At 46.3% G+C, this 27,845-nt stretch overlaps 1 protein-coding gene across 2 annotated transcripts in view; it reads right to left on the minus strand.

Moving 5' to 3' along the window:
• Nucleotides 1-27,845, minus strand: part of ANP32A (acidic nuclear phosphoprotein 32 family member A) — a 37,280-nt gene continuing 9,435 nt past the window's right edge. The window contains exons 2-7 of one of the 2 annotated variants that reach the window (XM_016145746.2): nt 8,035-8,184; nt 7,677-7,799; nt 5,084-5,282; nt 3,718-3,815; nt 1,521-1,584; nt 1-1,261 (exon numbers count right to left, since the gene is read on the minus strand). In XM_016145746.2, coding sequence (XP_016001232.1) covers nt 1,200-1,261; nt 1,521-1,584; nt 3,718-3,815; nt 5,084-5,282; nt 7,677-7,799; nt 8,035-8,184 — 696 coding nt within the window. In that variant the 3' untranslated portion in view covers nt 1-1,199. The remainder of the gene's footprint in view (nt 1,262-1,520; nt 1,585-3,717; nt 3,816-5,083; nt 5,283-7,676; nt 7,800-8,034; nt 8,185-27,845) is intronic. The other variant, XM_016145747.2, reaches the window with a different exon arrangement.

The following is a 27,845-nucleotide window of genomic DNA, read 5'->3' on the forward strand; positions in this document are numbered from 1 at the left end:
AAAATTGTATAAAAAGATTTATTGAAATTTATCAATGACAAACAGACATAAAACTCAAAAGTTTGGCTCTTCTGAGGGGAGGAGAAAAACCGGTGCAGATGTTTTTGTACAGATGAAACAGGTCTAGGAAACAACACGTCACTTCTAAAGCAATCCAGAAGAGGGACATGAAAGCAAACCTGTACATTCACTAGGAATTTGCAGTCATTTCAGATTTCCACTAGGTAAGAAAATACAATTTTGTGTTAGTTTTTCCGTGCTCGGGTGTATGAAAACAAAACAAAACAAAACAAAAAACAAAAACAAAAAACCAGCCGACATGCAGCAATGTCTCCTGTGCTTAGGTTTGTAAAAATGGTCTAAAGCACAGAAGTACATGTGGAAGAATTCTCTTGTCATTTTGTAAAACAAAGCGTTCTATTATTTTACAGAACAAGGTTAAGACAGTTAAAAAAAAATCTTTTAAAGAGGTTAATGTTTGAGGATTTGTTTCTTCTCATTGTAATCACCAAATCCATTTTACTCATAATTCATAAGCCTGCTGCTTTCAGCTCTGTAGTTCATAGCTCTTAAGAGTGACATCAGAGTCTTCTTCGTAGAACGAAGCCCACCACCATCTGTGAAGAGGGAAAGGGAATGAGAGACTGGGACTGTCCCCCAACCAGTGCCAACATACGCCTTTAAGGTTGCTATTTAAAACCAGGGCGTTGGATGCCTCTAAGCAGGCCCAAGAAATGCAGAAAACGCGTGAACTAGAACGAGAGGTAAAATGTGGCTAGTGCTCAGCCGCTCCTGGGCTTTGAGAAACCAAAGTGAGGCCAGCCATGGCCTTCCAACCAACTCAGGAGACTCAAGGAATACCGGGAAATGAAAGAGACCTCCAAACCATCCTCTCTGAGAGTAAAGAACAAATGCTATCTCTCACTTGGTGTGTACTCAGCTATTGCATTTACAGGGACAAAAACAGACACAAAAAAAAAAGTAGGGGAAAAAAATAAAGAGTGGCAGTAAAAATAGTATTTTATTCCACCCCCTCCCGCCCTTCCTCCCCCCCAACCCGCAGTACACTTTTCCCCTCTCGTTCCCACAGCAACGTTACAATCAGAAAAAAATAAGTTTCGGGGGGCGGGATTTGGGGGGGGGGTATGGGTAAAAACAGTCAAATCACAATAGGAATTTTTCAAAATAGGTTATTCCACTTAGTCATCATCTTCTCCCTCATCTTCAGGTTCTCGTTTTCGCTTCTGACCTCTCTCTTCTTCTGGAAGAGTAAGGAAAAGGCATTTAGATTAAACATGATCCTGCCTCTAACTCAGCCTGTCTGCTGGAAAACCAGGGGACCACACATCTAGGAAGCTTTGCCATCCTGGCAAACTGAGGCAGGAGATTTGCAAAGCCAGGGAGGCACCTACAGCCTCAGATGGGCATGTTCTCCCCATTGCCAAGTCCTCAGGGCCTACACAATCTGTCAACTGAAGGAACCAGCCTGCCATGAGCTGAGAGTAAAAAGACTGCCATACCACCAAGGTCTTCTTCATCTTCCTCATCGTCTACTTCCCCGTCGTTATAACCTTCTTCATCCTCCTAGAAGAGAAGATGCACGTCAAGCACTAGGCGTGCAATAGGGCAAGGAACTTGCTGAGGAAGCCATCTTCCCTGACATTGACCTCAAAAAGGTAGGGATCATCTCCTGCCTCTCAGAGTCCCACACAGGGCCCTACTATCTCAGAATGAATCTAAACCAGAGGTTCTTTTGCATCCAGGACCCCTTTAAGAATCTTTAGAAAGTTTTGAACCCCTTCTCCATAAAATACACCTATCACAGACAATATCTGCAAACAATGTTTGGGGGTTGTGGATTCTACCCCTAGGTGGAATTCCACTCCTGAGCTGAAGTCCCTATAACTCAGGCAGCTTTCCAATCTGCTGCTCTCTTGGAGAACGAGTTCTCAAGCCCACTGTCATATAAAGTAGGCTATCCTTTCATCTGTCCTCAATATAGTTTAGGCTTCAAGGGAAGACTCTAGTTTCAGCAAATCCAGATTCTGTGGGTAAGTCCAACCTCACCTTACCCAGCCCTTCACCATCTTACAAACTTAGATCCCTTGGAAGAAAAGGGAGGATAAATTCAAGACCCCCTGAGGACATCACCCCTGCCCCCAGAGATCCAGCCAAGTGTGTGACTTCATTCTTAACACAGGAATTTTGATTTATCTGCTCCTGAAGTAACATGCTACTTAAATCTCTGCATGTCGAACACTGTTTCTAAAGCATCAGGCAAGCCCATTGCTTAAAAAGAACTGGTGCTAGACTTCTTTTTGTCAAGGGCAATGCCCTTTTATAATGTCATCAAATAGTTCCTTAATCAGTCTGTTTGTTGAGACTTTTTTTGTGTGTGTATAAGCTCTCTTTTACTGGAAGCTGTATATCTGTAGATGGTCAATGAGATTAAAAAACACACACACACACACAAAAAAAACAACCCTACACGGGGCAGCTCCGGTGACAGGAAGAACAAGACGAAAATATCAATTAGCCAACACAACTTACTGCCCTGTCCTAGGGGAACCTGTTTTCCCTAAGTCTTTATTTTTAAAGTACTTGCAGTAGGCTTCGGAGGTAAGCCTAGCAGCCTGCACCTATGGAGAAGAAAAGCCCTGCTGCAGACAAGGCAGGAACCAAGCCTGTCTCAGTTCTTCTCTTTGCCTGGGCCTGCCTTTCCCAAGCCTGGGCTGGTCAGGCTAGCAGATCCTACCCAAGCGGGTCTGTGCCTGACCAAGAGAGATGGGAAACAGGGAGAAGGCAGGTGCCTTGTCCATGCTATTGTCATTTTAAGCCTCTCCAGGTCTAACTTTTGCAATTAGCAAAAAAGTCAAGTTAGAAATCTGAACAAATCATGAAAAATGACTCTGATATAGAGATTCAACACAAATGCAAAACCCAGTGTACTGAGTCAGCACCTTGGAGAAAGGTGTGAAAGCCTAAAATAGTAAGTGGTCAAACACCCTTTGTCAGACATTGTCCTTAAGCATCTTACTTACAAATTAATTTATCTTCTTGACAATCAGTGAGTTGATCCCTATTTACAACCTAGTTGTAAAATGATGCTTATTTCACAGATGAGGAAATGGGATCAGAAAAGGGTGAGGACTTTGTCCAGGGACACACTGGTAAATCTGTTCTATATATCACCACTCAGAGATCTTGTCAAAAAGTCTGGGAACGAGCCAAGGTAACAGGAAAATGACACTACTTCCACTGTGTGCAGGAGACCCTTGTCACTCTGATTTGGGATCCAGCAGTGTCTTCTAATACACTTCAGTTGAGGGCAGTCTTTGATTTCCCTAATACTCTAAGTGTTCAGTGAATATCTGAGTTAACATATGAATGCAAAAAGGCAGAAAATAGGGACATGAATGCAGTAAGAACTAATTTTCACACAGAAACAAGGGCCAGGCTTACCCCAGCAGGTAAGTATCCTCTTTACCTGTCTCCAGAATCCCCTTACCCACTCCTACTCCAGCCTTTCAGGGATTGCTGGAAGTCCGGCCTCTCCCAAACCAGGCCAATACAAGGTCCTGAAATGGATTCAGTTCCTTAACCAGGGCTCCCAGGCTGCCAAAGGCTGGTCACTGAAGCATTGAGTGGGACTGATGCAGAGGCAGCAAATAAGGCGGACTCAGGGAGATGGTGCCCCCACCCTGCCCAGCCATTTACCTCATCCTCCGCACTCACATCCTCCTCTTCACCTTCCTCCTCTTCCTCCTCATCCTCTTCATCCTCCACTACCTGAGCATCCTCATCATATTCTTCCTCTGTGCAGTGGAAATGGGGACAAGAAAGGAACTGATGGTGAGCTAGCTCCTCCCTCACATAGCACAGGCCCCACCTGGCAGCGGGGGTGGGGTCCTCGGTGTGGGGCCCATGACCCTCCCACCCTCACCCAGGCTCCAAATCTGGATGCTCTAATGTAACTGAACACACCCTAACGCGATCTAAAAGATATGCACCCTAAAGTGGTCCAAAAGACAAGCCCTCCTCCCCAAGTTTTACAAATATGAAAGATCCTCTGTGAAGGTTGAAAGCGCAGAGAAATTGCTGGATCAGAGGAACAAGTTACAGGGCCCGGGAAAGCTGAGAAGTCAATTTATTTAGAAAAAGCATCTAGCCAAACTCCTTGCTGTAATGGAGAAATTTGAGGCACAAATGGCGAAGTGATTTGTTCAATGTCACACCTCAAATTAGTCTAGGCCTAGAAACCTGGTCCCAGGACTTCAGTCCTGGCCCTATACTGCATCACAGGAGTGACAAACTAAGGCAAATGAGGTATCTGAATATCTTGCAAAATACTCTCACCTAACAAGGAAAAACAAAATCTTGTGTCTGAAGTAACTGGGCAAGTGTCTCCAATCTCAACCTAACTCCAGCCGTGAGTAAGTGAAGAGAAGCCACACTGTGCTGGCTGTGTGGGGCGGTAAGAGGGGAATAGGAGGAGGTGCCCCTTTCTTTTCCCTCTTTCCCTTTCTGCAGCCCTGGCTGCTCACCACACTGCCAAGGAGCCTAACGTGCTGCTACCTGCAGTCCACACCCCTCAAGTGCTGTGGGCTGCAACCACCAGGGGGCCCCACAACCTCTCCAGCTCCTCAACTGGACACCTAGATGGGGAAAAAGGACCCTCAGGCTATAGTCCACCTTTCTCTATCTGCTCACTCCCTCTCTAGGAGTGTTTGAGTCTAGGGTCACACCAGAGACACAGTAGAATCTCATTCCCTGGGGGGCCTCTGGAAAAGGGAAAAACTGAAGTGAGGATTCAGCTAGATGGTTTTTAAGGAGTCACTATATAATTGGAGGGTCTCAAAATGTTTCTCTAGGGCTCACACCTTGTTCTTTTATGGGAATCGACCAATGAGACAGATTAGGGACAACAGTAAACAAAGCAGATAGCCCCATTACCCTCCACAGCTCTGAAGAAGGATCAACAGCCAGCCAGCCCTCAGCAGCTGGGTAGGCACCTCCCAACACCCAGCCCACCTCTGCAATGCAGGGAGGACCCCCAGCCCAGCCCTTTCGCTTCGCCACCCACCATCCTCGTCCTCCTCGTCATCATCCAGGCCCTCCACATATCCCTCGGCATCGGAGTCAGGGGCCTCTTTGTCATCCCGGTCATAGCCATCGAGATACGTGAGTTGCGGGAGGAGCTTGAACACGTTTTCTCGGTAGTCGTTCAGGTTGGTTACCTCACAATTGAAAAGATCTAAGCTCTTGAGGTTTTCTAACTTTTTCTGCAAGCAGAAAAATGAAGTCAACAGTGAGGGATCTGTGGGAGGTGAGAGGGGAGAAGAGATGGGAAACCACCTGGGAAATAGGTAGGGATGGAGACAGCGTGAAGAGCTCAAGGGTGCATGTGGTAAACAGACTATTTGGCTCTGCCCAGCCACAATGTCCACCCAGACCCATCACTACTGGCTAGTGGGCCTCAGTTTCTTCATCTGGAAAATGGGGGGGGGGGAGGGGTTGGATTTGATGATCTTTAAAAGCCTCACTTAATGCCAACACTTTTATTCTACAATTATAGCTTTGGCCTTAACAGCAAATACCGCGAAATTAAGCTGGAGCTCACTTGGTGGGCAAATCCAAGAGCTTTGCTGCCTGACCCTGTGACTAAGAGGCCAGAGAAGTACAAAGGCGCCACGGCCAACAAACTAACTCCTTCTGTATATAATCATGATGATAACGATGATAATGGAAGTTAACGTAGCACTTTGTATAGTAACTCAATTTGTCCTTAGAATCCTGATAAAGTATAAATAATTATTAGTTCGTTATACAGATGAGGAAGTGGAGGACAGAGAATTGAGGTTTGATTGGGCCGCCCAGCTTCAGACCTGTGAGCTTACTCTTGCGATACTGCCTGTCAAAAAGGACAAGAGAAAAAACCAATGGAAAATCTAGATTTTGTCCATGTTTTACTTAAAATGTTTGCTCTGTCAAACCTTTATCCCAGATGGGTTCTTGTCCTTATTATGTCTGTTTGGTGGCTAAAGAAAACAGGTCCAGGAAGTGAAAGGGTCACATAGCTAGCAAGGAAGAGAGCTACACTCGGACTTCCGACCTAATATGTCTTCAAGGCATAGGCATAGAACACCCTATCCCAGGCTGAGTCCCCGTCTGTTCCAACGGGCTCAGGCCTAATTGGTGACCTAAAGTCACCATCCCTCAGGGTCAATGTCATGAACTATGTTGCTCTCAAGAGCATGATTAGACTTGGTCGTTCTCAGCAGAGTCAAGGGCAGGGAGGGAGTCTGGGCTGTTGTATGGCTGGATGAACCTAATGTATCAATCTGATAACTAGGGAAATGGAAGCTACAAAAACATGTGGTGGTGACAGTGGTGGTGGTGTGTGTGTGTGTGTGGGGGGGCAGGGTGTATGTGTCTGTCTATATAACTGATCTCTAATAGTGACTGAATCACAATGTTTTACATATTCAGTCCTCATTCCTTGTGCCTCCCAAAACATACGCATATAGATCTTCAAAGATTTTTTTCTTTTGTAATGAAATTATGAAATCGAGACTTTCAAGCACATCAAAATAGTCTTGTTTTCCCCTAGAAGGTAAGTGGAAGACTGAAAAGTTCTATGGGAAGCATATTCTAGTAGCTGAACCCAGGCCACATATAAACAAGTAAAGTTTGAGCTTGAAAAAGAAATGCTAGCTTCCTGTTCTGTCACCCTGGTCCATCAACCACCCCCCTTCAAGCGTCCATGGAGGGCAGAGTGCTTTTTGGACAAGAACCCTGCATACCCAAACTGAGGGATGCCCCAATTTTCACCCTATAAACCCAGAAAAGGGAAACGTGGCAAAATTTGGCAAAATATCCTCAGGACTTTTCCCTGATTCTAAGATGCATGGCTAATGAAGTGACTCTCTTGTGTGTATATTTAACGTGTTTATTTCATATAGTATTTCTGTATTTCAAAAAAGCTACTACTGAATCAATGATACATCTTATAGTTAGTTCATTTCCTTAAAAATCAAGACAATATAGTCATTCGAATCCAGCTTATGTAGAAATCATTATTCTGACTATGACTTGCCCCTTTCTGGCTAATAAATCCACGAGGCCTGCACGGAGCTCCCAGATCACACAGCTCTCTGCCATCCCAGGATGCCTATGTCAGGGTTAACCCATCTCCACCCTTCAGAGGCACTGGCCTCAGGCCAGAGACCCAAGAAGAAAACAGGCTGGCCACCTCCAGGGTCAGCTTAATTCCTGGATGGCTACTCAATTCCCAAAGACAGACAAGGAGCCATGCAGTAAGCCTGAAGAAATGACAGCACCAGTTTCCAACATGGAGCAAAAACTACAAGAGGAAAAGCAATAGACTGAAAATTCAGACCAAGGTCCAGTCTCCAACCCCCTCCCTACTGCCCAGTCTGGCTATGTGGCCTTGGCCAAGTTACTTAACTTCTCTAGGCCTCAGTTTCTCTATGGATGAAACAGAAACAGTTGCTCAGACTCCATCTCATAGCACACATAATGAGAGTTAAATAAAGTAGAAAAAAGAAGAGGGGAAAAAAAAAAGGACACTATACAAATGTAAAAGTAGTATTCCCTGATATCAGTTCCTCCCACCTCCCACCACATGGAGAGAGGGGAGGACCCAAATGACTCACCAGTGGCTCTATTGTGCTGAGGTCTTTAATTTTGTTGCCACTTAAATTTAGATGTGTGAGGTTCGGACACTTTTCTGCCAATACTTCCAGGCCCCCTGAGATTCTGTTATCGCTTAGTTCAAGCTAAACAAGGCAGGGAGAAAAAAAGGAGAAACCGTTCTTAAAATAAAGGTTCTAGGCTCACAGAAGCCTAGCTCTCCACAGACAGGCGGGGAAGGGTAAGTCGTCTTGGAATCTTCAGGCGTGTTGGTGCAGGCATCTTGCTTCACCTTCAATCATGCACCCTAAACATAAAGTAATGACCCTTCCTCCTCCCTACCCCAGCCTCCCCACGTCCACACTCCTACACTCTATTTACCTTCTTAAGTTTGTTTAACTTTGGTAAGTTTGCGACTGAGGTGAGGCCTACGTTGATTGTACTTAAGAACTCCAGTTCTTCAAATTCATCTGTGAGGCCTTCGATTTTGCCTTCATTTGACCGACAGTTGTCCAGGACAAGCTCTTTCACCTGGAAAAGGAAGGACCACATAAATGGAGGCAAGAAATGGAGCTGAGGCAGAAGGGTGTGAGGCCTCGTCAGAGGACAGGGAGACAGACCCAGGAAGCAGTCCATCATATAATGAAAGCAGTACTTTTTCTGTCACTTTTGGAGCATTACACTGCACATGCCCTCCCCGGTCTTTCAGGGGGCATGGAGGTGGGCGGTGGTAGTGGTGAGCAGAGCTGCTGAACCAGGGCCCACACCGGACAGGAGCCATGGCTGAACTGGAGACAACAAACTCAGTAAGCCCTGCTGCCACTGGCAAGGTTGCTGGTCTCATCCCAACCCTGCTGTCACATTATTCCAAAACTTCATCAAAAAAAGAATAGCCCACATCTCTAATGTTGTTAGGGGACCTCTGAGCCTCATTCCAAGCCCATCATGGCCCCGGTCTGACTCACCTCTGGAGACTAGCTCCCTACTGCCCATCCTCGGCCCCCGGAGCTCCCTTCACTGTCACGTGTCCACGATCCTCTTCCTGGTGACACACCCCCTCACCTGCTCTCGCCACCAAAATCAAAGCCTGCTTACAGGCCTGGAATTTATCACCATGGTCACTGCTTGGCCTGTCCCATGGTAGAGACAGCCAACCAGGGGCTCCTCCAACTCTCCATTTGCTAGACCAGTGCCATCCCATAGAACTTCCTGTGACAATGGAAACCTCCACACTGTCCAAGAGAGAAGACACTAGCCACATGTGGCCACTGAGCACCTGCAATGTGGCTGGTGAGACTGGGGGACTCAGTTTTAAGTTTTATTTACTTTTAACTAAGTGTAAAGAGACATGCAAGCTACTGTATCAGATATCACAGCTCTCGACTTTATCTTTCAGGTTCCTGAGTAGATGCAAGAGATAATGGAAATCCACAAAGCCAGGACGAACCCATAATGAAAAATGAGGTTGCAAAGTCCAAACGTTGGTCTTTGGAAGCACTTCTGTGGCCCTGTCTGTCCCTCTCCCAACTCCTGGGAGACAGTTTCATTCATTCTGTTAGGAGTTCTTAGATTCTCCTCTCTTCTTACCCAAAATTTGGACCCCAGATCCTTTATTGCCCAGGAAGTAGAAAGAACTGACCAAAAGCTACCCTCTCATTAGGTTGTTAGAAGGTAGACTTGGCTAAAGGTGAGATGCCAGGCTCTGGTACAGGTGGCAGGGAGATGGGCTAAGGAAGAGTATCAAGCCTGACATGACCCAGGGGAGTCAGCAACCTTAAAGGTCATCCTCCTGTCTGCATCTGGTGCTTGACATAGCATCCTCTGCCCGCTCATTGCAGCCTCCAAGAAACACATACTGCTGTTGTCTGGATATGCTGATCCCTGTGACTTCTGGCCACAGGTTCTGAGTTCTCACCCATGGGTCACACATGTCTGAAGGGTCATTCCTGCTCCCTCATAACTCTTTCTTCTCAGGGGTAAGCAGATGGGCCTTCTATCCAGACTCAGTGCAGGGCTGCCCCCTCCCATGCTCCCCAAAGCAGGCTGATTTGCCTAGTTTTTTTCTGTAGGACCCAGGATGATCAACTTGCTATCCAGGTGTCCCTCCTAGTCAGGAACCTATGGGCCAAATGCCAACTTGGAGGAAGAGAACCCACAGCAGGCCTGCTGTCTCTTCAGTCCACCTTTGCCAGTAGGCAGGGCAGGGAGCTCAGGGCACACCTGGGACACAGCTCAGCACAGTGGCAATTTGCAAGGAGGGACAGAGACAGGCATGGCAGCTCTCTCAGAGCTAGGAAACTCTGGGCCTAGGCACTGGCGCCAAGGCCCACCGTCTCTTGGACCTTTCCTGTCCTTTCCCACTCTCTTATTCCCCAGGGGAGGCCAGATGTCCAGGTCAAATAACCTTCTCAAGGTCAGTGGGGCAACAGTGCCTGGGAATAAATCCTGTGAGGCCTCTTGCCCTAGGGCAGGAAATCAGGATAGAGCCAGGAAGCCAGGCCTCAGGGGGAGCAGAGCAGACTGAGGGAGATCGACTGTACTGGGGAAGGGAGGACCATCTCCTCCATCTGCAGTGAACTCTGGAGTCACAAGGTCCAATCTTCTTTAGTTGCTCGTTTCCTTAGAAAGCCCTGGGAGTTCTTTAAGCTCCACCAAAGAAAGACAAATATGAGAAGGGATTCCAGTCCACCCTCAATGATTTCAGAGGTGGTTTTTATAGATGGGTCAAGGGCTTTCTCCTCCTCCACTGTTAGCCAAGGAGAAGACCACACAGATGTGAGGAGGCGGTGCTGGGGAGTCAAGGGAATTCCTTCCGGAAGTCGGCCTCTTTCCTAGAGAAGCGCAATGCTGCCTGGGAATTCTACAAACAGAGGTTTTAGTCCCAGCACTGCCACACCCAAACTGGTGGCCACTCCTCTCAGGGACAATAGGCAAGTCACTATTGCTACTGTTTTCACTAATAATGATGATGGGACCTTTCCTGAGCCCTCACCAGGCACCCCCTAAGCTCACACCTGCACGGGCTCACAATGGCTCCATGGGAGTATTCTCCCATTTCACAGCCTCAACAGAAGCACCTACACATCCTAAAGTGCCAGGAATGGTCATAGGGGAGTGTTTACTGGACCCAGGTGGTCAGCAATGGCTCTTGGTGGTTTTTCTGATGTTCCCAGATGTAGGGCACAAGCTCTCACAGATCCCCCAAATGAATCCGACAAGTGACCCTGACAGTACCTGCTCCCCTTTAGCCCCTCTTCTAACTGTTCCACCAGCCAGGTGGGAGTCACTCCCAGCAGTCCCCACCCAGTTACACTGCCTCCGTAACCAAAACACAAAATCTGATTCAGCCCTTGCTCAGATGACACTGTAGTCAGGGAATACAGATGTGGAGAGAGGCTGGGATGTGGGACTCCTCTCTCTATAAGGAGCAAGAGGCTGCTTCCAATCACTGTGATGCCTGTGGTGTTTGGAGGGCTGTGGCGGTTATAGGCCATGTCTGTGGGGCCTCTGGGGATCCCCGGGGTATCTGCACTTCCTTCCTGGCAGGGGTTTCAGCACTCTTTGGAATGAGATCAAAGAGTTGGGGAAAGGCCCAGGTTTAGCTCCCAAAGTTGCTGATTATCACTAAAAAGCTCAAACCACATTGGGGGAAACCTACTGCTTCTTTGTGGGTTGATGTGGCACTTTGGCGATGGCAGGTAAACTGTCTGTGACGTGTCTGAAACAGACCAAGTAGGGAAAAGCAAAAATATCAGCCCAACAGCCAACCCGTGGAAGTCATTCCGCCCACCTCCTGCCTCCACCAGTGTTTCAAAAGTTCTACCACACTCCAACTGCTGCAATTTCAACGTCCTATCTCTACTGGGTGGCCATACTCTAAACCCTTCCATGCAAGAAAAGAACATCCTTTTGACATCCAGGGTGTGTTCTGCTTAAAAAAAAAGGAAAGGAAAGGAAAGGAAAGAAAGAAAGAAAGAAAGGAAAGGAAAGGAAAGGAAAGGAAAGGAAAGGAAAGGAAAGGAAAGGAAAGGAAAGGAAAGGAAAGGAAAGGAAAGGAGAAGAGAAGAGAAGAGAAGAGGAAAAGAAAAGAAAAGAAAAGAAAAGAAAAGAAAGAAAAAGGAAAGAAAGGGAAGAAAGGAAGGAAGAAAGGAAGAGAGGGAGGGGAGGGAGAGAGAGGGAGGGAGAGAGAGAGAGAAAGAAAAAGAAATTTAAGGCCCCTTTCCCTCTGCCAAATCCTGGGTGTGAGCTAAGTGCAAAGTTAAAATTAAACTGAAAATTTGTACTTTGGGTTTAGACTCTCTCCCAATTCCACTAGCCATTTAAAAATATCCAAATGTGGTTACGCTCTCTCTAGTTCAACAACTGGTTGTATCAGGAGCTCTTGAAAATAGCCCAACATTAAACCTCCACAGGATCTTATGCTTCATGCGCCTCAAATGTCAACACCCCAGAGAAGCCAGAATTATTCGTACTCACCCCCAAAGAGATGTGAGTAGGGTGGCACTGAAAAGTTCCCTAAAAATCAGACTTCCTCACTCTGGCATATCCTGAAACACTTGTCCCCAAAACAAGGTCGCAATGGTCATTTTTCAACAGGAGCTGAAACATCCATGACCCACAAGAACACATCGCTCTAAGGAACAACCCCATTGGTTGTTTCAAAACTGTGAAATCATCTCTCCACAGATTGCTCCAATTTGACCATTCCTCTTGATTCTCAACACTGTAGTCCTGGTCACAGTCATCTAAGACACTCTAAGCCTGCTTCTGCCTCCCAATGGGGTCTCTGTGACAGAGATGTGGGTGGACTACTGGGAATAAGCCTGACCTAGAGGCCAAGGACACAGCCGGCTGAATGATCCTAACCAGACGCAACCCGCACCGCCCCCCCCCCGCCCCGCCCCAGGTCTCAGGCTCCACCTCTGCAGCAAGGGGATGATATCTGTTTAACCTATAAAGAGCATGCCCCAGCCTAGAAAACACTCCTGGTTTCCTGCAACATGGGGGTTGGGTTGGGGGCGGGAAGAGAATTCAAGTTCCTAAACTGACCTAAAGAGGCCCTCCACTCTCAACCTCCACCCACTTCCTCCAATCTCATCGCTCCCCACCTCTCACTCTTGCACTACAAATCCAGTTCCAGCTCCTCCCCCCAGGCCGTCCCTGCGCCCAGCCCTGAGCATCCCAGGGCACCAAGGGCAGCTGCCGCATGAATCATTTAATCGTGTATTAAGCATCCGATCCTCCTAGAGGTCAGGGACTGTCCTTCTCTATAATCAGCCTAGTGGGGAGCCAACACCAGAGCAACTGCTTAACAAACGTCCTGTTTATTGTGCCAGGCACAACACTAGGCGCCAGGCATATAGAGCAAGTCAAACTTACGGTGTAACTGGTTCAATACAAGTTGAATGAACCCCACCTTTTATAAACAGCAGTGTTTTCCCGTGTCCTGCGCCCTCAAGACAAGCATAAGCCCCTCTCTAAGAAGTAGGCCAACTGTGCACACTCTTCCTGACCAAACCTAGTACTGTCTGTCTGTAAGAAACCCCTCTCTCCACACCGGGTACTCCTGTGACACTGTTCACCTGGGCAAATGCTGAGAGGACATGGAGGTGACAGTGAGCAGGAGGTGCAGTGGCCAGGTAGGAGACAGACGGCTGGTAAACAACTACAGTTCTGTGTGCCAGGTAGTTAGTAGTCCTGAGGCTGGGACAGAGTACATTTTTCAAATGCTTCCACCCCAGACAGGACAGGCATAACAAAGGCAGGCAAGAGGAATTCAGAAAGACCACAAGAAAGGGACATACTATATCAAAACAGGACTGGTCACATAATTTGTAGGGCCCAGTGCAAAATGAAAATGTGAGATCCCCTTGCTCGAAAATTATCAAGGATTCCAAGACAGTGACAGCAGTGCTTGAAACCCAAGAGCAAGACAGGGCCCTTCTAAGTATGGGGCCCTGTGTGATCGCACAGGCCACAGCCCGTGAAGTTGGCCCTAATTTAAATGGACAGCTTGGGCATCAAAGGGAGTCCTCAGAAGTCCAGAACCAGAGAGAAGGAAGCTTGAGTGGGAACAGCTCCTTATTCCCCCAGCACTTCCTGAGGCAACATGGAAAGGTGGACAGAAGGCAGGTTCTGAAGTCAGACAAACCTGGCTCAAGTCCACAGTCCCTACTTGGCTAGCTCATTTCACTTCTCTTGAGCTTCCATTCTTTCTAATGACAAGAATGCCCATTACCTAGAGTTGGATTAAGTGAAATAATGTATGTAGAGTATCCCCTGCTTGAAAAAGCCACTTGCTTGTCTTCTCCTAGATCCATAGTCACTTTTACAGCTGTGTCTACTGTCAAGGTACAAGAATGGGAACAAAGGCCAGCAGCTCTGAATTACCTAAGCTGTTTGCAAAGCTTCCTCATGGAATACAAGAGGAATCCCCTTAACATTTTGAAGAATTATGATGGTGTGTCCAAAATACACCCCTCTTGATTTTACACCCACAACTTGTTTTCTTTTTTCCATTAACTTTGAGCCTTGATTTTCTTTTTCACTGAGCAAGAATTCAATAAATATTTGTAGTTTTGGTCTCAACCTGTCAGTCCCTGACCAATTCAGTTTTCAGGCTCCAGCCTTGCACTGAAAAGAAGACTCAAATCAAATTGACCCCGTGTTTTTTCAGTGCTCATGGGTTTTAAATAGGTCAGCTTTTAAATGGGCCATCCCTTGTTGCAGGTTTCTAGCTAGAAGGCCAGACTGTTTGAGACACCAAGGTAGAGGGGAAATGGGCTGCTTCCCAAAGGTGTTTGATTAGAGTGATAAATGCTTGTGATTTTATTATTTTAACCATAAAATCTAGTTTTGCTTAACAGTAACTGTGGCAAAACCTGTGAAAATCAGTGAGGTTCCATGGGGGAAAAGTCAGGCTTTGGAAAGAAAAGTCAGACATTTCAAAAGCTATAAATGCCTTCGGGATCATCTAGGTCAGTGGCTATCTGACCACAACCACAGCAGAAAATACATGTACAACCTAGCTCAGCGCACACATGTTTTTGTGTGCGTGTAGGCATACACACTGAAATGAAACTTACCGTTAAAATTTTCCTTTTCTGTTTTTAAATAGGACACACAGTTTGCAAAAACGCTTGTCTAATTTAACCTTTTCTGCAGAAGCAGTAGCAGCAAGGTCCAGAGTTGGCCAAGAGCCGAGGAACCCCAAGTTCGTTGATTCTTCTGCCACACTGCGTACACCATGCCGCTGCTCTGATCAAAATTACGGTCCCCAGTGAAGATCCTGGAATCAGCCATGTAGCTTTGTTTCTGCTAACAGGAGGCTATTCTGCAGCCTCGATGGTAGTAGCGAAGTCTCAGGGTTTCTACACCTTTTAAAGATCTTTAAAAATCTTAACTAAGGGGCAGGGTCTCACAGTACTTTAATAATAAAAAAAAAATCTCTCCAATAAAATAAAAGCATCTGAGTGTCTGGATTTTGTTTGTTTCCTACAATAGAGCTCTGAAGGCACGGGTGGGAGCACATGGCCACGGGAAGTCGGTGACGCCATCCTTATTATTTTAGGGAACCATGGAACACAAGCAGGCTGCAGCAGCAGTAATTAAGCTGTCGGCCGGCCAGGGTAATAGGCTACACAACGGCTCTGGGAGGGCCCACATTAACATAAACCCTGTGACTGGCTCCTGCTCAGCCTGGAACCAGCTTCCTACCTCCTCCCTACAAGCGTGGGGAGGGAGGACAGTTTCCGCCTCACCAAGACGGAGAAGCTGGTTCCACTGCAGATGCTTCTTCCAGCCAGAAGAATAGACTACGGGTAGTAACCCCAGGACTGGTCTGAATGGGTGTAGGGTCTGGGCTTTGTGCCTGTTTAGCTAGTGAGACCTAACAAGCTTGAGGTCCCTCCCCGGTGTTGTACCTTTGCTTTCCTCCCCATAAACCTCATTCCTCCCCTTGGGCCATTTATTGTGCTTCAAGGACATGTCAGTTCCACCTCCTGCGGGAAGCCTTCCCTGATTGCCCAGCTCTGCCTGATTTAAGAGCATGTGAAGGAAAATATTTCCAGAGCAGCAGAAAATAGGCCCAGAGGGTTGTCTGGGACCCAGGGAGTGAGGAACCGTTCAGAAAGGGAGAGATCAGGCTGTGTCTTCTAAATGGTCGTCCATTCCTACCTTCAGTAGGTGCTGGAAGGTCTGGAGGAGTTGAAGCAGAGCCCAGTGAAGACACTGGTCCCAGCAATGGCGCTGGGAGAAAGGGAGAAGGATATAGGCACAGTGCTAAGGGTGCCTGATGGGCAGTCTGAGAACCTCGACTCTGGTGCCACTTTGCCACTAACTTGCTGTGTGCACTGAGGGAAGTTACATATACTCTGCCGGTCCCCAATCTCTGCGCCACCAACCTGTACCAATCTGTGGCCTGTTAGGAACCTGACCGCATGGTGGGTGGGCCGTGAGTGGAGGGTGAGTAAACAAAGCTTCATTTGCAGCTGCTTCCCAGCACTAGCATCACTGCCTCAGCTCCACCTCTGATAAGGTAGGTATTGGATTCTCATAGGAGCTCTGGTCTCTGGTGCCAAAAAAGGTTAGGGACTGCTGCCCTAATCCAAACACTAGACAATGGAGCCTGAGTACAGAAATATGATTCCTTCTGGTTCCAAAATTCTGTGGTCTACACATTTTCAGTCCCACCTATATTCAAACTCAGTCACTGTTCCCCAAAAGTAGGTGGGAAATTTCATGGGACAAAGAAGCCCAGGATTCATCTCTAAGGGATGTCAGAAAGAAAATTCATGACACTGGGCAATTATCCCAGTAATTACTAAAATGGGAAAATCAATCATATAGTCTCTTAAAACACACTAGGATCACAAAAACAGCCCCCAGAGGTCTGGGCTATTGGGTTCCGAACATTTAAGTTTGGCATCGTCCCTTATGATGCTTCCCATCTCATAGGGTGGTGTGGGGTAGGCACCTCAACTCACGAGTTGGTCCTATTCCCTGCTCAACAACCCTGCGGTTCATAAAAAAACCACATCATCCACAATGATGTCATTAGAGCCACAGCGCTGGCCCCATGCAACAGAAAAGTCATGAGGAAACTGAAGAGGAAGGCCTAGAGAGAAGGGGATAAATCCTGGTCAATCTTTCTAAAACACTGTTTTGATCATGTCATGTCGTGTCTCACCATTCCTTGTTCCAAAGCCTTTAATGGCCATGAGGATCAAGTCCAAATCCAGGAGGATTTCCAGACCCCCAATCAAACTCCTTGTGACTCCTCCCAAGGCAGTTTGTCCCCCCACACCACCCCCACCCCCCGACTTCAACCCTCTGACAGCCTCCCTGACCTGCAGCAAACACGGTAACACCACCTGGCATTTCTTCCCCAGGCATCATCAGCTCAATGGCTCTGCCTGCAGACCAAATGGAATTCTACCCATCCTACCCCTCACAGGGAAAACTGTCCTGGTCCACCAGGGCCCTTTGGGAGCTCCTGTGTGGCCACAAGACATCTGGTAGTCTTTTTTCCTGCTGTCTCTCCTCCAAACAGTCTTGCTAAGGTCTGAGGTCTCAGTGTTCCCCTGGTGCCCTGCTCAGAGGGGCTGACTTTCAGTGAACACAGGTCACTCAAGCTAGAGGAGGGGAAGAAATGGGGGGGAGTCTGCAGAATCATCTAGATTCTAAAAAGGCCAACCCCTTATTCACTTTCAGAAACAAAGTGCCCCACTAATTTTCTTCTTGGGCAAATCAACAAAAACGCCTTCCTGGGTCCTCTGTCCCAGATGACTGATCTGGCTCCTGAAATCAGACTCAAAGATTTACACCTGGATGGGCTGGGACCACCTGTGGACAACTGGGGCTGTCTACTGCAGAAATCCCACCAGAGTCCTTGGGTCAGCAAGGTCTGAAAAGGGGGCAAAGCCCAGGATCTCTGCCATGGGTGCACTGTGGATCTTGATGGCTACCCACTCCCTGATAGCCCTCAAGTGGAAGAATGGCCTGAAAAACAAAAGTTAATTTAATTCCTAAGTTTTACTACTCAGAGACCTATGAACTAGCAATTCAAAGCCTCTGCCCTGCCCAGTCCACCAGTGTTATAACCCATCTAAAGATACCATGCATTCAGCCTCAGCAGTCAAGATACTTTCCATAGTCCTAATATGGGCCATTACTGAATTTCCAATTGGCTTTCAAAAAATGCTTCAGGGAATTAAGGGACCCCCATCATTACCAACTCCAGGAAACGAGAGGATCCAATCCAGCTTCTCAGGAAATGGAACCAACCTAGTGACTCACCCAAGATCAGTTAGCCCATTGTGGAATCAAACTTTGGGCTGATCTCAATTCCCCTAAATGAAGACCCATACCCCAAAATCATAGGCCTCTCCATGGTGAACTCTTTCAAGCCAGAGGAAGCGGGGCAGGGAGTGGGGTGGGAAACAGCTGTTAGGAACAAGAGCCCCCAGCCTGAACCTGGCCTTCCACCCTCCCTCCCTCCCTCCACACTCACCCCGGCAGGACCAGAATGCTGAAGAGAGGAAAGGCTAAGTGTTCTGAGAAGAAACCCTCCACCTAGCCTCCTCTATCCAAAATGACAGCAGCGTTGGCAATGACAGAAGCAGAGCAAACACCACTGCACCGAAGCTCTAGTGTCCAATCATCAATCGGAAACTGCTGATTTGGGCAGAAACAGGAAACAAGCATGCAGAAGAACCTAAGGCCGGGGACTGAAAGTTTATTCTATTCAAGGCCACAAAACAAATCAGCCCCAGGCCACACGTAAGAAGCAATTCAACCTTAGCTCTTCCTCTCTTGAAGAAATGAGACATGTGCAACTTGCCCAAGTTGGAAAATTAAATAATTAGGGTAAAAGTAAAATATAAGAAATGCTAAGGAGTAAATGTTAGTTCTACCTGTCTAATAACTAGAAGGGGGGAAATGGAAAGCGATGGAATGAGAGCAAGGAAGGAATGGGGAAGCAAGGCACTACAGGAAGGAAGGAGGAAAGGATGGAACATAGAGGGAGAGACAGACAGAACACCTGAGAAAAGGACACAAGTGGTCAAAAGAGAAAGAAAGAAGTTACAGTGCTTATAAATTTTACTTTACTTTCAGAGTTCCACCCTCTTCACCTGAATTTTGGTGATAGAACTTTACCTATATTTACTGTTCTTTAAGATAGAGGTTGAGTTCATTGTCATTCACAGATCTACAGCTGCTTTCATCTCAAAATGCTAAAAAACAAAACAAAGACAAAAACCTTATAATCTTTATAATTCTTGAAGAATCAGGGAGGGGGGCTAGACAACTAGAGACTATGTGAAAAAGAATGTAATGACGTTAGTCTTCACCAGAAACTCGTGAAGGAGGTCCCTGCCAACACAGACAAGGTCATCCTGGGCTGTGTTGACAGAAACAAGTGGGATGAACCAATGTCCTTGGTCAGGGTGCTGAAACATTCTACTCCAACAGGACCAAACTTCAAATTCCGAACCCTGAGGCAGAACTTGATGGCAACCAGGGTGGGAAGACATCTGAAAACTGTGACACTGGAAAACAATTGAAGGAACTAGGGATGTTTAGGTCGAGGGTAGAGGAAACTCATGATAGCTGTCTTTCTCCCATTATTCGAAGGAGTGTACACTTATTCTGTGTATTTCAATGGTTCAAAAACTAATAGTAGTGTGCAAGAATTACAAAGAGGCAGTTTTCAGCCCAATATAAAACATAAAAGGGTGTTTAAATCATTAAGGCTGTCCCCAGAAGAATAGGCTAGGCTGCTCTGGAGGAAAAAAAAAAAAAAAAAATCAGTGAGCTCCCTATCCCTGTAAGCACATGAATTGGAGGCTGCTAAGTGTCTGCAAAGAACTCTACACATAAACAAGTGATAAACTATTAAATGAATAATATTGTATGATGAAGTGCTGTAAAGAGATGAGCCTTAGGTCTTTTCTTCTCTGATAGTGCTATGGTTTGATTCCTTCCTCTTTAAAGCAGCTATCACAAGTAACTGCTGGTAGGTGGTTGGTTTCTCAGGCAGTGGCATCAGCATTGTTTGGACCACAGCAAAGGGAGTAAGACCCAAGACCTGACATAAGCCCAAGACTTCCCTTCCCCGTCCTTTAAAGGAAAAAAGGAGCTTTACTCAGGATTGTGCTCACAATGTGTCCAGGTAGAAACAGGCTATCCTATGGCAGAATGTGTTGATGGTGACTGGGCACATGAGAACTGTGTGGCTTTGGGTAAGACTTCACAGAGACTCAGTTTCTTCATCTGTAAGATGGGGAGGATCCCTACTAATCTCATGGTTTCCATGGGACTGGAGGAGGTAAAGTGCTGTCGTGGAGGAAAGGAATTTATAAGCAACTTTCTCACCCTAAGACTCTGTACCCCAGAGAGCAGAAACATGGTGTTATACAGCTCTAATTCCCCTACACTCACACATAGCTCTCAATATATGTTAGCTGAACTGAAAAGCATTAAAAATAACGTGGGAAAACATTCTGCCATTTTTTTCCTTCCTATGAATTGCAGCACTTTGCCAGAAGCCTCCAGAACAGTCTCTCTTCCCTATAATCTTTCACTTTGGGAGAATCAAGTCACAACAGGGCAGGATGTTAGGAGGGTAAACTCCCAGATATGGGGACAGTAACAAGGTCTGACACCTCTGCAAAAGGTTTGCTGCTCTCTGTGCCACCACAGCCTTTCTAAAACAGTCTGAGCTGATCCAGTTCCAGGCCACCATTGGAAGGGACTACAGACCATTCTAGGACAGGACCAGGGCCTCATGGAAAAGCCTAGAAAAGCCAGGGAAACACAATACATCTGACTGCCTCAATGTACAGACAGGGAGACTGAAGCCCAGATAAGTAGAAGACCTGGTCCAAAGTCACTTCTGTTATTTAGAAAAATTTTGTTAAAACAAACAAACAAACATTCATTCTTGTGGTTTCAAAACCAAAAAGTATAAGATAAACAGTTAATTCTCCATCCCATCTAGTTAACCATCTCACCAGGGTTTACACGCATAAAAACAAATTTAGAGTCTTATTTTCCTCCTTTTTACCCAAACTACCGTTATTATGTACTGATCTTTGCCTTGCCCTTTTTTTCCTGGAGTTCGTGTAGTATTGGACATAAAACCATTCTTGTTTCTTATTTGCATTGTATTCCATTTGTGTGGATGTGCCATTGTTTTTCTTAACCAGTCCGATATTGATGAGTATTTGGGTTGCTTTCAATATTCTGCTATAATTCTGCAATACAAATAAGCTGGTGCTTATGTCATTTTGCATTTGCCCAGCTTATTAACCAAAGAGCTGGAATCAGATCCCACTTCTGACCTACAAAGGCAGCAGTCATAGAACCTTGGACTCCTCCAATCTAAGGGTCTCACTATGGTACCTATGTGAGCAAGTTACTTCACCCTCATTCATCCAGTGCATGCTACTCCGAACCTACCAAATGCCAGTGCATCAGTGATCCAATGATAAAAGTATCCTTGCCTTCTGCCTCCAGTGTCTAGTCTGGGAGGCACAAGCAGAAGGGACTACTACAACACACAGGGACAGTTCAGTGTGCCTTGAAGGCCATCTAATTCACTCTGTCTAGAAATGGGTGGGCATACCAACACCTTAGGGGTGTTCTCAAGAATCAAAAACGTAATGCTTGCCAAGTACATACCATGATACAAGGCTCCTAACAGGTGCTCAGTAAGGGGTAAGCCTAACTCCTGTCCCAGAAGGAGTCCTCCTTATGGCAAGTGCAGCAAGGAGTTCCAGGCAAAACACGCAGCCTCACCATGTCTGCTCCACAACCACTACTACTCTTTTCTCATAGAAGGTCGGAATTATACTGCGGTTGGTTTTGAGGCAACACCTAAGCCCCTAAATATGTCTTAGCCTACTTTTATTGAAGAACGACTTGGCCTTCTCCTACTTTTCAGAACCTCTTTAGTATCCCTGAGGCACCCTGGGCATGCTTCTCAGCTGCGTGCACAAGCCCTCATATGCGGCATGTCAGAGCCTAAGAGAAACCCAGACATAGACCCTGGTATAGAAAGACAAGGGCAGGCACAGAGAAAGTTGATTTCACTGGGGTTTCCCCAACATTGTAGAGGAAAAATTATTAAACCTGACATTTTTTTTGTTTACTTTAATATGTGTTCTACTTCACAATAAAACATTTTTAAAAATCAGAAATTTTGGCATCATCTGTTTCAGTTTCTTAGGGAAACAAATGCAGATTTTATGATAGAGAAAAGAAATGGAAGTCAGGAGTCTAGAGTATTTCCTTATTATCAGAAGCCCCAAAGTAGCTGGGAAGACATGGGTCAAAGTGAAGATTCAAGGTTCCATGCATAGCTCTAAAGACAATACCTGGTTTTGCACCCAAGCACGGCTCCTCAGTAGTATTTGACCTTGAGGATTACTTAACTAGCTTTCTGAGCCTCAGGTTCCTCATCTGTTAAAGTGGGAATAATCTTACTCAGTTTGTATTGTTTCTGTATAGATTAAATAAGAATAAATAGGGTATCTGATACATACATACTCAACAGTTAAAAATACACAAAAGATATTTCTTCTCAACATTTAGCAAAAAGATGAATATCTAGTGCTTTCCTTTCAGAATCTCAAAGCAGAACAGGCATTGAATTATCTAGCCCCCATAATACTGGGAAGCCAGTTCCCTCACAGGCTAATTAATGAAGTCTTACTTCACCAGAAGCTCCTTTCAAATTCATGCAGGATGCCTGCTTGTAGATGAAAACTATCAGCCAATTAAGGCTCATCTTTGTCCTTGGAGAGGTGGGTAAGGGCTGAATTTGTAACCTGACTTAACCGTGGGCTTCTCTCCCTCAAATAAGCCTTGGCTGGGGACCCTCTGAGTCCTGCCTCATTGTTTTTGATCGAAGGCATTGATAAGGTCTCCCCAGACTACCCAAAGGCACCTGGACCCTCACACTAGGTGGAAGGGCCTAAAAGGTCCAGATGGATTACAAAGGAGCAATGGGGGCCCTCCAAGAAACTGTCATTTCAGAAAGACCAATGGAAATCCCACTGCGACAGGAGGCAAGTGCCTGTGGTTACCAAAATTGGGCCATATCCCTGCTTAGGCAGGAAAAAGAGCAACTCCAGGTGGTCAGCCCTTGCCTGGAGGGCCGACTAGCGATTATAGATGTGTTTAAACATTTCTGCCCCCCACCCCAACACACTCAGCCATGAATGAGAAAATAAATCTATTATTGTTAATAAATGCAATCTGGAATTATATATTTTTCAAAGTGTGAGTCTCAAGAGGATAATAAAAAACATTCTGGGATGAAAAGGCAGAGGGTCAGCTGGCCAGGGGAAGTGCCTAAGGTTGTGAGCAGAGTACTAGCCAGTAATATTTTTTCTCACTTTTGAATCTTTCCTACTAATCAGCTCATAAATTTGCATCTTAACCATGCTGGGCCTCAGCTTGCTCATCAGCAGATGATTTCTAGGTACTTCTAGATCAGCTAAGGTTCCGGCTCATGAGGGCCAGAAGAAGTCCACTGTAGGTTACTTGAGTCTCTGTTCACATGTCACCTCCTCAGAGAGGCCTTCCTGAATCACCCACCCCCTTTAACACAGCTTTGTCTTCATAAGATCTCTCACGTCAACAGTCATGCCTTTGCTTGGCTAATTGACCATTTCCCTTTCAAAGTCATGTTAGCTTCAGAATAGATGATGTGTTCATCTGTATGCAGAATTTGGAGAACAGAACGCGGCACACAGCGAGCATTCAATCAATATAGCCATACCTCGGAGATATTGCAGGTTTAGTTCCAGACCACTGCAATAAAGCAAATATTGCAACCAAATGAGTCACATGAATTTTTTTGTCTCCCAGTGCATATAAAAGTTATGTTTACATTATACTGTATTCTATTAAGTATGCATTAGCATGTCTAAAAAAATGTACATACCTTAAATAAAATACACTCTTGCTAAAAATAACCATCCTCTATTGCTAAAAAATACTATCACCTAAAACTGCTAGAAAAATAGCACTGATAAAACTGCTCTCTCTACACAGGGTTGCCACAAACCTTCAATTTGTAAAAAATGTGAAGTGCAATAAAGCGAGGTACATCTTATATGAAAATGAATGGCCTCTCCACAGTATTTATTTGCAGAAATCACCCTACTAACTCTGGTCAGCATCAGACATTAGCTGGCCATGCTGCTCATCATCAGGGACACTTGTGTCTGTAATAAGCCTCCTGAGGCTGGCAAGACATTTGCCCACATGGGCCTGGTTTCCGGCCCAGTGGGCACCTTTCAGTCCACACCTGGACCTTGCTAGAGTCTACGGCCACTGGCCAAACTCAGAGGTGCATTTTCATTTCCACATCCAACCCCTCCCTGTGGCAGCTCCTGGCAATGACCATACTGGCCACTGGAAATGATGGAAGGCTCCTGAGCAACTTGAGGCCAGCTGCCTGCCCTGAACTAAGTACCCCTTTGCTTTTAAGAGGACAGCATTCCATTTCAGCTCCCAAGCCTGCTCCTCTACCTCCACCCCTAATAGCAGCTCTGGAGGGCCCTACTCTAAGAGAACCCTCCTTAGACACACAGACCACACCTAAAGATGTAGTCATACCAGCTCTCTTAACCAAGACACATAAAGGCATGTCTGCAATAGAGCTGCAAACTGGACAGGGGCTAAAAGGAGAAGAACCACTCGGTATGGCAGCAGGCCAACCTCTGTAGGTAGGCCGCTTCAGGCCTACCAGAGACAGCTGGGGAGTTTCGCTGAAGTACATGCTTGCCCACTCTCCCCAAGCCACACCCCGAGTACATCCAAATCTCCATGGGTAAGGGGAGACGTGCAGAAGTGGAAGGAATGCCCTGGGTAACTGTGATGGCTAGTTCCTGGCCCTCCATATGGAACAGGCCCCTGTGCCAGAACAGACAGATCCTTCGCACAGGCAGCCAGGCTGGAGACCACATGACGTCACCACAAAGCCTTCCGGATGCACCCAGCTGCAGGGGAGTTGTGCTGGGCCCTGCAAGCCCTCTCCGCTGCCCTCTGGAGGGGGGAATAAAGAGACAATGACCAATCCAATGAGGGGAACAGAGGGAGCCTCAAAGCACATCAGTGAGTCGCTACCAGAATTAGCAGACAGGAGAATGCTGCCGCATTTACCTGGAAGTTCTGGAGACTTCTACATCTTTATGTCACCTGGGAAGGACACAATCTGCTCCCTTTCTTCCAGTGAGTCAAGGAAGACTTCCTAGAGAAGGACACCTCTCAGAAGCTTTATGAAAGCACTATGAAGGCCTAGGAGGAGCAGACTGATTTCTGTAGTCCAGTGGTGAGCTAAGAGGCAGGAAAGACCACTGACAGAGCAACTGCTCCAGAAAAGGCTAGCCAGGCAAAGAGCCCCAAACTCCTACCTTACAACAAGAAAGGGAGGCCCTGGGGCAGGGGAAGTCCACAGCATAGCTAATGTTGCCCCAGCTCCACCTCAACAAAATATGGGGGCTCCGTCCTCTGCCTGGGGCCCCTCCTGCCTCCTCCTACCTGTTTCAGCAGCTCCAAGTAAGGCCTCCTTCTGAGGCAAGCAAAGACAACTCTCCCAACAATTGCTTCCACCATTACAAGCTTAGACAACAAGCAAGAGGCCTCCTTTAGGCAGGCGGGCTCCCCCTGTTTTAAATAGCTTGTTCAAGCCCAGGCTGGTTAGAATCTACTAAATTTCAGGGGCTGTCCACACACATACCTGAAACAAACCTTATTTATTTCAGTCCTGACAACAATCCCAAAGAAGCAGCATCACTGTTAGTTGCCATTTTACAGATGAGGTACCTGCCAGATATCTTCAGATAGTAGAGCTCTGTAGTGCTGGGCACCACCCACTACACCCGACTGCTTGGCCTTGAGGTCCCCTCCTTCTTACAAAAGGCCCACCAGCCTGCCTCTCGATCCCCTGGAGATTGAGGACAGGCCAACAGGCCAAGTCCAGCCTTGCTCAATAAGTCCACTCAACGTTCGAGCAGCAGCCTCATGAAATACAGGTAAATGAAAAATTATAAGTGTGATGAGCAGGAATGTGGTGTGTGCAGCAGTCGGGCCAAAGACCTTATCCCTGCTCCCCAGCAAGTTAGGTCCTGTACCTTTCTTTCCTATTTTCTGTTTTCCTCTCCTTTTACCTCCACTTAGTTTACTTCTTACCTGCTGTGAAGTTCTGCACCTGCCTCAGGATGGTGGCTTCCAACTGTGCTTCAGAGTTTCCTTCAGAGCCTTCTAATAATACGGACTGGGCACCACCCTCAGAGGAGATTCCTTAGTTGTGTAGAACCTGGAAATTTCTTAAAATGCCCCTTCCCCTGGTGGTTCTACACACAGCTGGGGTTGTAATTGGCCCCCCTAACCATGCGCCTTCTTTTCTCCTGTGCTGAGCTCTCCACCCAACCCCAATCCCCACAGAAACCCACACTACACTACCTTTCTGTCATGCACTCCCCATGCCCAGGACACAGGTACTGGATTCAACAAATTCAATCCACTATATAAATTCATAACTCCCTGCATCACTCTGGATGCTGGACATACAGGCCCTGTAAGTGGAAGTGGGTTCCCTTCACCCCTCTCTCTAGTCACATCATTTGGGTGTACTGGTGAGGCCTATATATAGCTAAGGTAAAAGGTGGTTACATAATGTGTGATGAGTCCCTCCCTGGGATGCATGCCCCTGAAAAGTGGTAATCCCTTTAAATTTACTATTACAGGATCTTGCCTCAAACCTATCCTCCCTTGCCAAGACACACACATTCACTCTCTTCCCCTCCTATTACTTCTGCAGGAGGCAGTAGAATATGGCACTCCAGCCCTTCTAAACTCTGTGAGTTCCAGGTCCCAGCACAACTTTACTAAAGTGCCTCACACACAACATGACAGGCCTCTCTCCTCCAGCTTCACTTTGGCTCTCCATCTCTGCTCTTCCAGCCTGCAGCTGATCCTGCCTTGACTTATTCCCAGCCTGAGGATAAGTAGGAGAAAGCCTCTTCCTTCTCCACTGACCAGCCTAGGCCTACTGATGGAATCCTCTCACCCTCTAGACATCTGCAAGAACAGCCCAGGGGTTGGCCTTTGATGGACCCTAAAGGATGACCTGAACAGCTTTGGTGGGTCTGTATACACAGCCTAAACAGACAGCACTGAGCGGATTGGCAGAAACTTTCATAACTGAACTAAAAATAAATAACTAATGAGAGCAGTGGTCTCCTAAGTGGATCACCCTAGACAATCCACTGGACTTTTAATATCTTTTAATTTATCCTTAATTTTTAGTGTTATACTTTATAACACACACATTTTTTTAAATGTAGTATATGTGAATAATCCATTAATAAAAGGTAAACATACTGGGGATCAGGTTCAAATTTTTTACTGATATGGGACGTAAAAACCAAAAAAGTTGAGGACCGCTGGGCTGAGAAAGTATGAAACACCTACCCAGAGGCACACACCCACCCAGGGGGAAGCTGAGGGCACCAAGCTGATAGCTATTTCCGATGCTTTGTTTCTGTGGCTTTGTGCTTGGCTTACCAGATAGAGAGAAGGTGATGAAAATGACAAGAACATGCAAGTATAATGGTTCCTTCATCCAACTAACACTTCCAGAGTGCCCATCATGTGCCAAGTGCAGTGCTGAGCTGAAGATATACAGCGATGAGCAGAAACAGGACCTTTAAATCAAGCAACTTACCACTAAGCAAGAAAAATGCTAATTAAAACATTCACATTCGGGAATGTATAATTACAAACTCAAGCACTTCTAAGGAAATTTCTGAAAATTTTATAACAAAAGAAACAAAAAAAAAACAGACCTAGAACTGAGGGGTGGAAGATAGAGATGGTAAAAAGGATTAGATGCTAATAGGTGATAGTACCAGTGCAGTAGGAAGGGGGTCAAGGGAAAAGATGAGAGGCGGAGGCCAGCAGTGGCCAATCCATGCAGGACCTTGTTGGTCTTACTAAGGAGCCTGGACTTGATCCTAAGAACAATGGTGTACTTTAAGTAAAGGGTAACAAGATTTCTTGCTAAGAGCTGGTTGAAGTTGGAAACATGGTTTAAAGGGGGCTGTGATGCAGGGAGATTAACTGAAAAACAATAGAGGATATTTTGAATTGACAGAACTTGTGATGGATAGAAAAAT

This window comes from Rousettus aegyptiacus, unplaced genomic scaffold (assembly GCF_014176215.1).
Source record: "Rousettus aegyptiacus isolate mRouAeg1 unplaced genomic scaffold, mRouAeg1.p scaffold_m13_p_3, whole genome shotgun sequence".
NCBI classification, from domain to species: Eukaryota; Metazoa; Chordata; class Mammalia; order Chiroptera; family Pteropodidae; genus Rousettus; species Rousettus aegyptiacus.